Source organism: Ambystoma mexicanum, chromosome 7q, assembly GCF_040938575.1.
Source record: "Ambystoma mexicanum isolate Mex_15411 chromosome 7q, UKY_AmexF1_1, whole genome shotgun sequence".
Lineage (NCBI taxonomy): Eukaryota > Metazoa > Chordata > Amphibia > Caudata > Ambystomatidae > Ambystoma > Ambystoma mexicanum.
This window is the reverse complement of record NC_090941.1, coordinates 955,053,000-955,066,042: the sequence shown is the minus strand read 5'-3', so window position 1 is coordinate 955,066,042 and position 13,043 is coordinate 955,053,000. Positions and strand designations below refer to the sequence as shown.

The window sequence follows — 13,043 nt, the reverse complement described above, 5'->3', positions numbered from 1 at the left end:
TATGCCTCACGGGTTTGATAATAGAATTCAGGTGTGGGCTATTGACTTCAATTGCCTGACTCCTGCAATGGCTACTAGGCCTAATTGCCTGACTACTACATCTACATGCCTCTTTAGCCCTCTTCCTCGTCTGTCCCTTTATGATTCTGGGACATGTAGTTTGTTTTTAACAAAGTTTGTTTTTTCTACTTCTTGATTCTTTATAAGGGTAGATTTAATTCCGTTAATAGTTTTAATAGAGAGGCTGTGGGTTTTAGCTTTAACATAGGAGGATGGTTTAAAGAAGACACCATTTCCACAATCCTTTATATTGCATCTTTGGGTTTGAAGAGGGCATTTAGTTTGAATTGCCAAAAAGGGTCTTTCTTTTGGTATAGTGTGCTTTGATTTTTCAACCATAGGGTTCACAACCTTCGATTTAATATGAGGTTGAGAGACGTTAAAATGACAATACGCCATAATCTCTTCTGGCACAGTGGTAAGAATCTCCCTATCAGAGGAAGAACTGTGTCTCATCCCACGGAATCTCCTCACCACCCTGGGCCCTGTCTCCACCCAGGTGATCCTCCCGCATTACACTACCGCCAGGGTTGGGATCAGGAAGCATCTGCCTTCCCCATGCCACCTGGGAGGAGAGTTTAGGCAGGGTTTCAGTGAGGGATGTCCTCTTGAAAATGTGTTGGGAAATTGTTCTGTGCACTGTTGGTGACTTGCGTTCATGGCTTTTTTCATGTGCTACCATACAAAACTGATTACAAACTGGCTTTTTACGCAATTTTTCACAAAGTGCTGAAAAATGCACCATTTGATTTCTTATTTAAAACAATTTAAAAAACTCGGAGAACCTGCCCAAACTTGCCTTGTTTGGTTCTGGAGACCTCGCTGTGCTCCGTTGGGCCTGCATATTAGGTGCATAAATGTACACCCCTCCAGTTCAACCGGGACAGCTCCATTAAGGGGGGTGGAGGTTGAAGTGGGGGATTGGGGGTGTGTGTGTGTGTGTAACCGTCACCTTCAGAGCATGGAGTGGGCTGGGATAGAGGAAGATGGAAACAAGGTCCCAGTCAAAGTCAAAGCCTGACTCAGAAAAGGCCACAAGTCACTCCCATGGTTTCCTGCCTGCTCTTCGCCCACAATAGCAGCATAGTCCCAAGCCTTCTTTTCGCATCACTCTTTTCGGTGCCTGGGCCTTTTTCATTCCCTTGTGTTTTGCGGGTTTCGAGACTAAAGGATGTTGTTGCCAACTCAGGAAAGTTCACAGGGCAAATAAGCATTGGCTAATAGAACAGATTCTCCTAAGGCATTCCTGGCTTGGGGAAAGGTACGTCAAAATGATATATTAAACAAGAACGGTTGGCAGATTTGTGTGGTATTGTGACTACATTTCTGCCCTCATAGCCGACGGCCTGATTTTGAATCCTGCCACCACTCCTGTTGGGATTTTTTTCCATGTAATGTGTGCCTGCATATTGCATTTCTATGCATACAGAGTGGGGCCTTTGTTTCGCCTCTTTCGATTTACAATGCATTTTTTTCTGGATTTCTGTGTGTTAAACGACTGTCCAGGGCTTTAAGTGGGCATGGGCTAGCATGGGACAAGCCCCGGGTATCTCCTGAAAGGGCCGGGGCGACGCCTCAGGCATCTGCGTAGCCGAAGCACTGCACAGTTACACAGACTGCCTGCGGGTGTCAGCACTTCGGAAGTACTGGCATCTGCAGACAGCCATCTTAACTGTGGCTTCAGCTACACGGCTGCCAGATGACTCTGAATTGGGAAACAGGAGGGCCCAGTCTCTCCTTTTGTTTCTGAATAGAGAGTCCTTGCGCAGCAGGCCGCCCTTTCATTCCAGGAGCCAGTGGTTTTTAACCACACAGCACCTCGAATGAAAGGGCTGCCTGGGCGCACCCATGGTGGTAATGTCGGTGTGCCCCAGCTCCCCTTCTTTCACCAGCCCTCCTGCGCCCCATTGGTGGCGGCGGCGGATGGAGGGGGGGGGGATCTCTTGTTGGGTGCGTGGCCTAAGCACACACCTACCTAGGCCACACACCCCTCGATTTAGCATCCGTCTTAAACCACTGGCGTTAACATGTAGCTCAGTCAGAATCAAATGTGTAAGCTGTTAAGCAGCTGCGTTCTTTCTCAGCTTGAAGAGTGTGGATTGCGACATGCCTACAAGCAGGGTTTGCAGTGGGAAGACTCTAGCGTGAAAGATGAGGTCACTGAGAACTGATAGGTGTGGAAACTAGGGGTTTGCTTTGCCCTACGATTTTTTCCAGCTTGTCCACCGTGTTCCCTTTTTTGCCCTCTTAACTCTTAGCGAAAAAAGCTTGTTCTAAGTAAACATGGCTTGTTCTGTTCAAGGTGTGTCCCCCATATAAGCTATTGCATTGGATTACAGCTAGGAGAGAGAGATGGCATGTGTGGAGGGACACACACCAATGGGGGTGTTTGGTTATTTACCAACTCATTCACTTCCCATGATCATGCACATCCCTATGACAATTCCACCCCCCCCCCCCAAAACCCATACTGAGCTGGTCCTGAACTTTCTCTACCAAGCAGTACCCTCAAAGTTTGGGCTGCAAGTGTTCTTTCTGAGCAGTCTGAGGGTTGATGCCTTAATTGCAGCTGTAGATGCGCAACTGGTGTGTTCAAAATGTCAAGTGGCTTTTGATTTTTATTGGTTTCCTGCATGGATGTCCTGTTAAAATAAGCATTGAGAAAGCCAACAGTTTGGGATTGTTTACAGGTGTTAGATTGCCATTTCCTAGATACTGCTATGGTATGTCCAGGCAATAGCATATTGTTCTAGCTGTTGCCATTTACTGCTAGGAACTACCACCATGGCTGTGTCTGGTAATTATCTATCCTATGTCTACAATTGCCAATGCTGTCTGCTTAACACCGTAGCCTAGATGATAGGTTTCCTGATTTGAATACTCATACTCTGGCTTGAAAGTATTAACTTGCAGGTTAGGTATTCATTTGCAAAAGCCAAGTAAATCTAAAACGGGGCCTGCAACCTGCGGCTCTTTAGATGCTATGGACCATGACACCCATGATCCCTCAACTCTGGCTCTGCTAATTGGGGCTGATGGGGAATTGCAGACCAAACCAGTGGTGGCTGATGTACTTTTTAACTGGAGGGGCATAAATGTATGTCGCAGATATGCCACAGCGACCGAGCGTAGCAAGGGAGCCCACACCAATAAAGAGGAGTTGGTTTCTCCCCCAGAGAATTATTGTTAAAACAATGGGTTCAAATGGTGCATTTTAGAGCACACTTTTTAGAAAAATCTGGTAAAAAGCCAAACAGTTTACAATTGGTTTTGTAGCATAACTCATGAAAAAAAAACATTTTCATGATGCCTTTTCGCACAATATGTGACAGTATAAAACATGTTCACACTGGCTGTGCCCATAGATTTCCATGCTGACTGCCCCATTATACCCTAGTATTCCCATATAAGAACATACTCCTGTTTGCTTTGCGCATAATGGCAATAATAGTATAAGAAAACATGTCCACGTTTCTTCTCCCAATATATGGCAGTATCCCCAATTAAGAACATACTCCTGTTGGCTTTATCATTAAAAATGCATGCCAAAGTATGAAAACAAGTCTAAACTGGCTGTACTAAAAGGCCAGTCGCGGTACATATTAACACTTATCATGCTTGATTTATTAAAGATGTGCAATACAAAATGTCAGACCGCAATAAGAAATGGCTAGACTGGTTGCATTGAGATGCATGTCTAGCTACAAATTAACATTTATCATGTCTGCTTTATCAAAGATGCCCAATACAAAATGCCATGCCACAGAAAGAATACTACTACTGATCATGCTTGCAATATCAAAGCTGCCCAATCTAGAATGTCATACCACAATAGGAAATGGCTAGACTGGCTGCATTAAAATGCAAGTCTAGCTTCATAAATACTTGTCATGCTTGTTTTATTAACCATGCCCAGTAATAAATGCCATGCCTGGTCCATGGTGCACCTGCGCCTTGCACTCTAACATAATCACATTAATGTTGAATGTGATTGTGTGATTGCGAGGTGCTTGGAGGCCCAGGGGCAGATGTGTGTCGGAGCTGGGGCCCCAGGGTACAGCCATGGTATTTTTTATTGGGCATAGATGCCAAGGAAAAACTGCCATGCCCACCCCCTGATGCCCTGAGCGCCTCAAAGGCACACATCATGTATTTGCGAGGTGCTGGGGGGCACAGTCATGGTATTTTTTACTGGTCATCTATCAGATGCCCATTAATATATGGCATTCATACCCTCATTGCCCTCCAGCGCTAGGAATCCCAGCGGACTGGGCTGGCCTTCTTTACTGGGCATACCCAGTAGAAAATGCAATGCCTGCCCCTTGGGCCCCAGTGCCTCACGCGCACATTATAAATGTGATTGTGTGTATGCGAGGCGCTGGGGGGCACTGGGGTCATTATTTTTTTTTTTTTTTACTGGACATATATCATAGATGCCCAGTAAATAAAGTGTCACGCCTGTCCCCTGGGTCCCGAGCTCCTCACGCACGCACCCACCCAATCAATGTGGTTATGTGTGTATGTCATGCACTGGGGTCCAGTACATAAATACCATGCCTGTCCCCTGTGCCCCACAGGACCTCAGACAGAGAGCTGATTTTGGCAGGTGGGGAGGGGGTTTGTGAAACAAAGGCATTTTTAAATGCCTTTGTTGTAAAAACCTCCCACCCCCACTCGCCAAAATGAGTTCGGACCAGCGCATGCTCACGGACACACAAACGCACACAGCAAGCACTTGCTGTCTCATTTACACAGGCACCCATCACACACTCCTAAAACAAGCATACATGCATCCATACACACAGTTAAATTATAAATGAACATACACACACCTTTGTACACAGCAATCAAGCAGGTGCAGTGGGGCTTCACCGGGCGGTTCAGTCATGGTAGGGGTCCTCTCCCGTCAGCTCCTCGTTGGTTCTTTCGTTCTAGTGGCGACTCTGCCTTTCCAGACGCAGAGATATGATTTTTATGCAGTTTCCCCCCATTCACACAACCTGGCTGTCAATCACACAGCAGGGTGGCTGTCCCGCCGGGTCAGTTACCACAGCCAATCAGTTCAGAGTGCGACATGGGTCTCCAAGGAGACCCTGTGCAGGGAGTCCTAAACCCCTCCCTCACATCCTGTCCCCCCAGGCATACAGGTGCCTAAGGAGGGCTTCTGCGTAGAAGCCCGCAAAAAGACGGTGAACAAAGGAATCAAACCCGGCGTGGCGCGCAGAGTAAAACACGAGAAAGACTTTTACAAAAAGAAATGGCGAATACACCCAGCCGGAACCGTAATAAAACATATATGGTCTAGCGGGTTTAAGTTCAAGGCTACCAAGATAGCCTAAAACAAAACCAAGGTTAGTTAAAATAACCGTGTTAGAAAAAATAGGGCAGTTACCACTGCCACCAGCCAAGTCTTGATGAAAAGGGAGCGAAACAACGCTCCAAGAGAAACAGACAAAAAGGGATAAGTATTAACCCTTTCCAGTACTCTATGTAATATAGGGTGTACTGGGTCTGTGGTTTTCCAGAGGTTAATAAAGTTAATGGCAACTTTATATGTTCTGGGAGATCGTAGTCAGTCCCAGAAAATGGAGTCTGAGTTGGGAAGTCTAAAAGACCACCCTTTGTCACTGCACTAAAGGTGCTGTGTAAGACACAGTAAAAAGATGATGCCTGTTGAGTAAGTGAGGTTCCACAGTCTATGAACCCAAAAATGTTAAACACGCACAGCAAAACACATGTAAGAGTGGGGGAAAAAAGGCTCACACTCTTACCAGGTGAAAAAAATAAATCCCAGAAATCCAGCAAAGCTGCTGAGGGACTCAGTAGGTAAGGGAAATTAGCCATTCTGGAGAATTCTCCCTAACACTCCCATATGTAACGGCACATATGCCTGTTTTTGTCTGATGTGTACAATGTACATACAATAGCACACTGGAACATTTTGTGTATGTGGCTCTGATGAGTATGCCATACTGTGCCCACACTTAAACACATAAGCAATCAAAGAAGTTTCCTCAAATTGTACATCCACTAGGCCAAACACCCTTTCTACACTGCCACACCATGATTTTCACTAGCCGCAGGCCCGCACGAATGAGAGATGCTAATGCCAGCTCTGTTAGATAAAGCATAGGCCTGCTCCTTTTTGTAGAAATAAACCCTGAGCCCCCTCCGTAATGGTGAGGAGGTAGTGGCTGATGAACTGTGGACCCTTTACTATGCATTAATAGATGGTTTTGTTTAAAACTCTTCATCAGCTTATTACTGGTCAGGTTAAAGTTTGTAAGAGGTACAATCCTTTCTGTATAGCCTTTTGTACTTTGTTTATTGAGTGTCTCTTGTACGGTATCCTGTCCTGTAAATAGATATAGTTCCCTAAAGATGTTTCTGTATTGGGGGTTGGGCAGGCAGGCTCGCACTGAGACCCAGCCCTTCCTCATCTAAAATTATCCAAAAACAAGAAGCAAAAGAGCCCTTGTACCCCATTTGAGTGGCTGATGCTGCAGCCATTTCAGACATGCATACAAAATCTTAAGTTGTCCGAAATGAGTATGTATGGGTCATTCTTACAAACATTTGAATGTTAGGTGAGTATTGTGCACCATGATGTGAGCACCAAGCCATGCACCTGTTATACATTTAGAGATTCACACATACAATCCCTTTATCACAGAATTTTTAAATCAAATATAGATATCTCTGATCACTGTTATATTCCTGAAATGCTCTGTGATTTAATGCAAAGCATACACGAACCCTCATTGATGCTATTTGTCCTCTTTCCCACTCTCATAGAGGTATTTTGATTGAGTACAACAATAAGAGTGTACCAGCCTGTCCATCTTGGAATGATAACCTTCTGTCCGAAAATTATCCATGTGGTTAGTCTAGTATCACCGCTTGCGAAATACAAGTGAGGTGGTACGAACAGCATACCTGCAAAACAGGGCCAGCGGTCAGTTGGCCCTCAGACCCCAGCAGGCTGCTCACGGCAGTGTACCAGTACGGACAGTTTGAAACTGCATTCAGGCATGGCCTTCCCTAAGAGCATGTGACAGAACAAAACATATACTTGGGCAGCAACTGCTGTGTTTTCACATTAGATTTAATCTGTAAAGTACTTGAATTACAATGTAATGAAACCAGCCTCATTTATATAGCAATTATTTATTGGTATTGAGATGAGGAGGGGTTTTGTCACACGACAGAGAGGTGTAGTTTAGGAGTGATGTGTGCCAGTTGGGGCAGGGGGCATGCAGTGTAGTGTTTCACTTTGGGTAAAAAGTTGTCTAGAAACTGCCTTCGATGGTACCATTATGGTAGTGTCTACAAAAGGAGTGTCCCAGGCCTACACGATAGCCACAATGTTATTTCAGATTACATGTACTGTTACTTCAAGATGTATGTTATTTATGTGTCTATGAATAGGCATACCATGTTTAAATGTTGGTCGATGAAAGTAAGGTTAGCAAAAATATATTGAGGTCTGACTTTTGAGCTGTCGAGGCGGTAAAGCGAGACGTTGAGGAAAAAGGCCAATGCTCTTTGAATTTGCCTTGCACTGTTGAAGCCTTGTTTACTGTCTGACTGCAGCTTTCTTTATGGCCGCGCTGCGATGCCCATGACTAAATCTCTGTTCTGTTCCCACGCTGCAGGGAACACGCTGAGCAACCTGATCATGATCCTGCCCCCGATCTACGGCGCCATTCAGACTCGGCAGGACGGCCTGGAGACGCGCTATCTAGCGGCCTACTTAGGACTCGCAGGTTTGTTTCCGGTTTCCTTACTGTCCAGTCAAAGACGTTGTACTTAGCATGTCTTGCCACCAGGTAATCTTTGTTGCAGGCCCTCAACTACTGGATACCTTGTCGGTAATGATATCTAGCTAATTAACATAACATTGCATCTCACAGTGGGCGCGTGTGCGTAATTTAGAGGCATTTGTGACAAGAGTGTCACAAATGTTGGCTTGAGCAGCAGAATTCCCAAGCAAATAACAAGGATAATTATGCAGAGTTAAACATGCCAAAGGACCATCAAAGGTGGAGTCGTAAAATATCGCTGAATAGTGGATTAGCCCACAAAATGATTGGTTTATAAGAGTTGTTTTCTATTCAGAGGTTGACTTATATGCATATTTAACTTCTTGCTGCATCGTTTTAAATGCTTATTGCAACCCAGCCAGATATCAAAGAAGTGCTCTGATGATGCAGCTTGAAATTGTTTTCCTAAAACAGCGACGTTTGACTGTATTGTGAAATCCTGTGAAAAACCGTGACTGCCCCCACCCCAAACCATCGTGTCTGGCCACCCTAACAAATGTGTACACTGTGTGGAGGAAGGAGAGTTCCACCATGTGAAGCAATTCAATGTTTGCAACCTTTGAACTTCTCCAGCCACCCTGCCTGTGAATGGCATATCGTATAGGTGTGGGAGCCAGAGATTTCATGGGTAGGGCTGAGCCAGAGCTGAGCCTGGGGGTCGGGCCTGGCTCTAGGAGCCCACCACGTGCCGAGCTCAGGACATGGCTGCACAAAGAGGGGGCTTTAGAGTATGTGGGCCGGTAACGCTAATTTTTCTGGCTGGGTTAAGGGGAGTCTAACAACAATATTTGTACTCATGTGGGGCTCAGCATAACAAAAGATGAATACCACTGCCAAAGATAATAACTAATCCCCCGCACTAATGTGAGAGGGGGTTTAGATTCTATTAAAGACAGGAGGTGAGTATTATGCAAAACAATCTTTACTTCTGAACCACAGCAGCAAAGAAAAACTTTTACAAACAAAAAAGTTTAAATAACAGAACTAACTACAGTTCACAGTCACTGTAAGGGGAGGTCCCCAATCCAGCATGGAGGACGGGTCATGCCCTGCAGGTGACCAATGGGCAGGGACCCTTCTCTATATATGTTCTTTTACTTTAAACCCAACTCCTCTTTCTGCAGCTGTCTTGCACCAGATGCCCACTGCAACGATCCAACTGCGAAGCGCGGAGAAAAAGGATCCAGAGAAACTGGAGGGATCTAAAACTCTCCTCAACCGGACACTACCACAAACTCTTCTGGATAGGTCCTCTCAATCGGAGCTGAAACAATATGAAACAGAACAGGGTGGGTGGGTCTATAAAAAACACAAAAGAAGGTGGGAGGGTGGGGATAATACTAGCCTCCTGTCTTTAATAGAATCTAAACCCCCTCTCAGGTTAGTGCGGGATTTAGTCATTCTATGGCATGACAGGAGGCTTCATATTATGCAAGTTTGAAGCCCTTGCAGCACCTTAACCCCAATATGATCAATACACTTGCGATAAAAGAAAATTATTCCAATTATTATACGCTGGACCATTCAGCTGCTTTGATAATTTTTCCCCCCAGGAGAACTTCCTGAACATCATAGTACCTTAACTGAAGAACCAAAGGAGTAATAACTCCCTCTTTCCGCATTAGTTACTTAATCTATTTGGTCAAAGTGGGGGGCAAGGGACCCCGCAATAGTGTTCCCGCAGGAATAGCAGCTGAGAGGTATTAGGAGGCTAAGAGCCTCTGTATTCCACTTAAACATTTTAAAACACTTAATAACTCGTACATTAAAATGCTCTGGAAAAAACCTGGATAATAGAAGGAGGAAACCCTACACTACCCCTTTTAGCAACAAAGAAAATGCCCCCCCCCCCCGGGGAGAAAAATTAGACTGTCCCTATCTAATGGTCTGTTATCGGAAAACACATTTTAACAGGAAAGAGAAATACCACCTTAATAACTTGGAAAACAGTCGTAGCACAGACAACCCTTCACTAGAAAACAACGCAGTAACCCAATATGATGTAAACATCCGCTGGCATAACAAACACCTATCTAAGGGGAACCCAAATGCCAAAGGACCTGAAGGCCTTGCACACCAAGCACTGCCTAACCACTGTTTACCACTGTGTGTCGTTGGGATAATGGCAGTTAAATAAATGTATTGACATGTAATGCTATGGAAAAATTGAGCTACACACCTACTAACCCAGCTTTTGCAAGCTGAAAGGTACCCTTACTATTAAAGGCTGCCCTGAAGTCCTTGATGACACAGATATAGTCCTGTGAAAGCCCTTGGAAGCATCGGGAAGAGACAAAAGAGTTATAATAAATGAGAGAGGGGTCCCAGAAGCACCCACTCCAAAGAGAAAGAATTATCAAAACAGAGAGAGGCCATGGGTGGAGAGGATCTATACTAATAAAATCCCCCGTAAACTCCTAGAATGCTGGAAACCACCCCCGCCTAGGCCCACACTAGCTATGTTAACTGCATGCGCAGCTGAACCAAAAACCCTTGCTATTATGGCAAAGGAGGAAACCATACTACAAGGAAGAGACCAATCCTGGAGGAAACAGTCTGAAGGTAGTGCACTGGGATCCACAGTCTAACCACAGAGCCGGCAAACCTAGCATATAAGGGACAAGGTAAAGAGAACCACTAAATTGTAACCCAAACGTACACGATTTTGGCAGAGTGAGTCCTGTCTAACATTATGTTGTTCCTGTCCTGGAGATGACTGGCATTGAATCCTAGAGAGAGAAAAACTCTTGACTGCAAGAGAGTTTGCTAACAGTTCCAGACTGCTGACCTGCAGTTTCTTCCTCATAGTGGACCATCTCTGCCTGTGAACAATCTCCTATACTGACACATTGTCACGAGGATGAAGAAGTATGACTCGGATGGAACTGACCATCTGCCCATCCATGTTAGCTAACTGAGGGAAAAAAACCTCCCTTACAAGGGAAGAAGATGGATTACTCCCTTACGAAAGAGGGTCCGTCATCCAGACGGATGAAGATGCAGAGCTCTAATCTCTTGTGTATATATAACGAAAACAACCCCATGATTATAGAAGGGACACCGCTAACTGTCGACAAAGAAATAATTATCCAAAAAATCCCCTTGGAACTGACGTGAGCTATCGCCAGCCTCATTAACCTGGTGAAGCACCGGGGGGCTGCTGGGGAAAAAGCCAAACCGAAAGGGAGGTGCATAGTTAAGCGTGAACCCATCAGTGGAACTGAAGAGGAAACTCCTGACAAGGAGGAAAAACAGGAACCAACTAGCCCTCAACCCTGAGGTCTACCTTATCATACAATCCGCCGGGAGAAGGGCGCCAATAAGTATAATAAACCCTTCCATTTTGAATGATGTATCAAATATATGTTAGAACTTTCCAGTAAATTGTTATTGTTGGGCAGAATCCCTCCCCCAACCCCCCCCCATGTAGCGGGAGCATAGTTATTGCGTTCACAATCAAGAAACTATGAGGTCACTGACTTCCACACACATGCATATTCTCCTTGCCTCACTGAACACTGGGTAAGGAGACACGGGAAATTGGCACAGAGGAAATACTCAAAATGAACCCTCTTTAACTTACTGCAACCCCCTGAAATTATAAGGTGAACACCCTCCAAGAAAAAACTCTGGCCAGTACATGAGGCATTACAGGAGATACCCTAGGTCTAGCAGGACCCCTGCCGGCACAACCTTTCGAAAGGAGCCAAAAAATTGTGTTCAAGCCCCTCGAGCAGAGCAGTAATAGTGCACACCTCCTGATGAGCTTTGTCGAGGATGGGTAGATCCCTGGGAGAAAAAACAGTCAAAGGCGCAAGCTCTATTTCCTGAGGGGCAAGTAGCTTAACAAAAGCAACCTTGCCTAAAGGCCAATTGGGATGGAGTCGCATGAGCAAAGACTTACGCCATTCTATAGAAATAAAGGCGTTTGTGATGCTGAGCAGGCAAACGTCCCTAGAGTCCAGCGCCGCAGGACTCTCACATCAACATGCCAAGCCAATACCAAAGTCTGGGCAATCTGATCCAACACATTCGATAACATTCCTTGATAATCCTCAAGGCCTTATTTACCCCTTTTTGGGACTAAAAGGATACCATGAAGCGGTCACATCCAGGAAGAGGGCCACCCTTATAAAGAAAAACAGATAAACAATGTTACCCCCCTTCCCTGCTTAACATGGTGGGGGGGCTAGGGAAAGATGAGAAAGGGCTGAGTTGTCCTGTAACGTAATTGGCTAACTAATGTACCTAAAGAGAGCTTAGATCAGAAAATCTATCTCCTAGGCACCTAAGGCTGAGATTAGTGAGGAAAAACCAAGGATTGACCAACAGTGTCAAATGAAGACTGACCGTGGTACCAATGGCTGTATTCTCACTTTTACTAGAAGAAAAAAGAAAACATTCTATTATTTCCACTTAATATAACCACATACCCAGCAGGTAAGGGTTAATGTTCCTCCAACATGACTCACATTCACATCGTAACAGAGGAAACCTTGGAAAATACCATACTGCGCAATCGCGTATCCAAGCTGCTCACCGTAGCAGGGTGTGGCGTGTGGCACTCTGCAGCATACGAGGGATAACCTTGCAATATAATTCAGGCCAAGCCTGAAGCCGAGCAGGCCGTGGTGTGCCATATCACAAGGCGAACCAGCTGTGCCAACATTTTTCCAGAACAAATGCCATAAAGTTATAAATCCATTATTATCTTCCTACAATGTGCTAAAACCCCCCGCTTATCGGGTTTCTAAGCATGGGTACGTTATTCGAGCCCCTGTTGTTCTGTGTGGTCTTGCTTCCAAGAGAGAACTCGCAAAACGGACAGGTGAAACCTGAAGCCGAGCAGGCCAAGGTACTTGAGAAAGTGCAATTGTCAAATTATTTTAAAACATTAATCAATTTCGAATCTTCATCAAACTATTCAAAATGTATTCACCAAATGAAGCAAAAACTAATTAAAATGAAAAGAGGGAGCTGCTCGTGCAATGCCTGTAGCAAGCTCCTGATAAGCCTGTGCGCGCAAATCCCAATAAATAAGGGAAAACGTAGCAAGGCCTACGCAAGACGGTTGTGAAGTGAAAGTAACTTCTAACAACCCCACGATGATTCTAGCGCGCTGAAAGTACCTGAAAGGAACGTATATGAAAAATGAACCTA

At 45.1% G+C, this 13,043-nt stretch overlaps 1 protein-coding gene across 1 annotated transcript in view; it reads left to right on the top strand.

Annotated features, from left to right (window-relative positions):
• The window catches only part of ACER3 (alkaline ceramidase 3), a 435,473-nt gene that overhangs the window by 149,588 nt on the left and 272,842 nt on the right, over positions 1 to 13,043 (top strand). Inside the window, exon 2 of the mRNA XM_069640008.1 lies at positions 7,716 to 7,826. Within this exon, the coding sequence (XP_069496109.1) occupies positions 7,716 to 7,826 (111 nt within the window). The remainder of the gene's footprint in view (positions 1 to 7,715; positions 7,827 to 13,043) is intronic.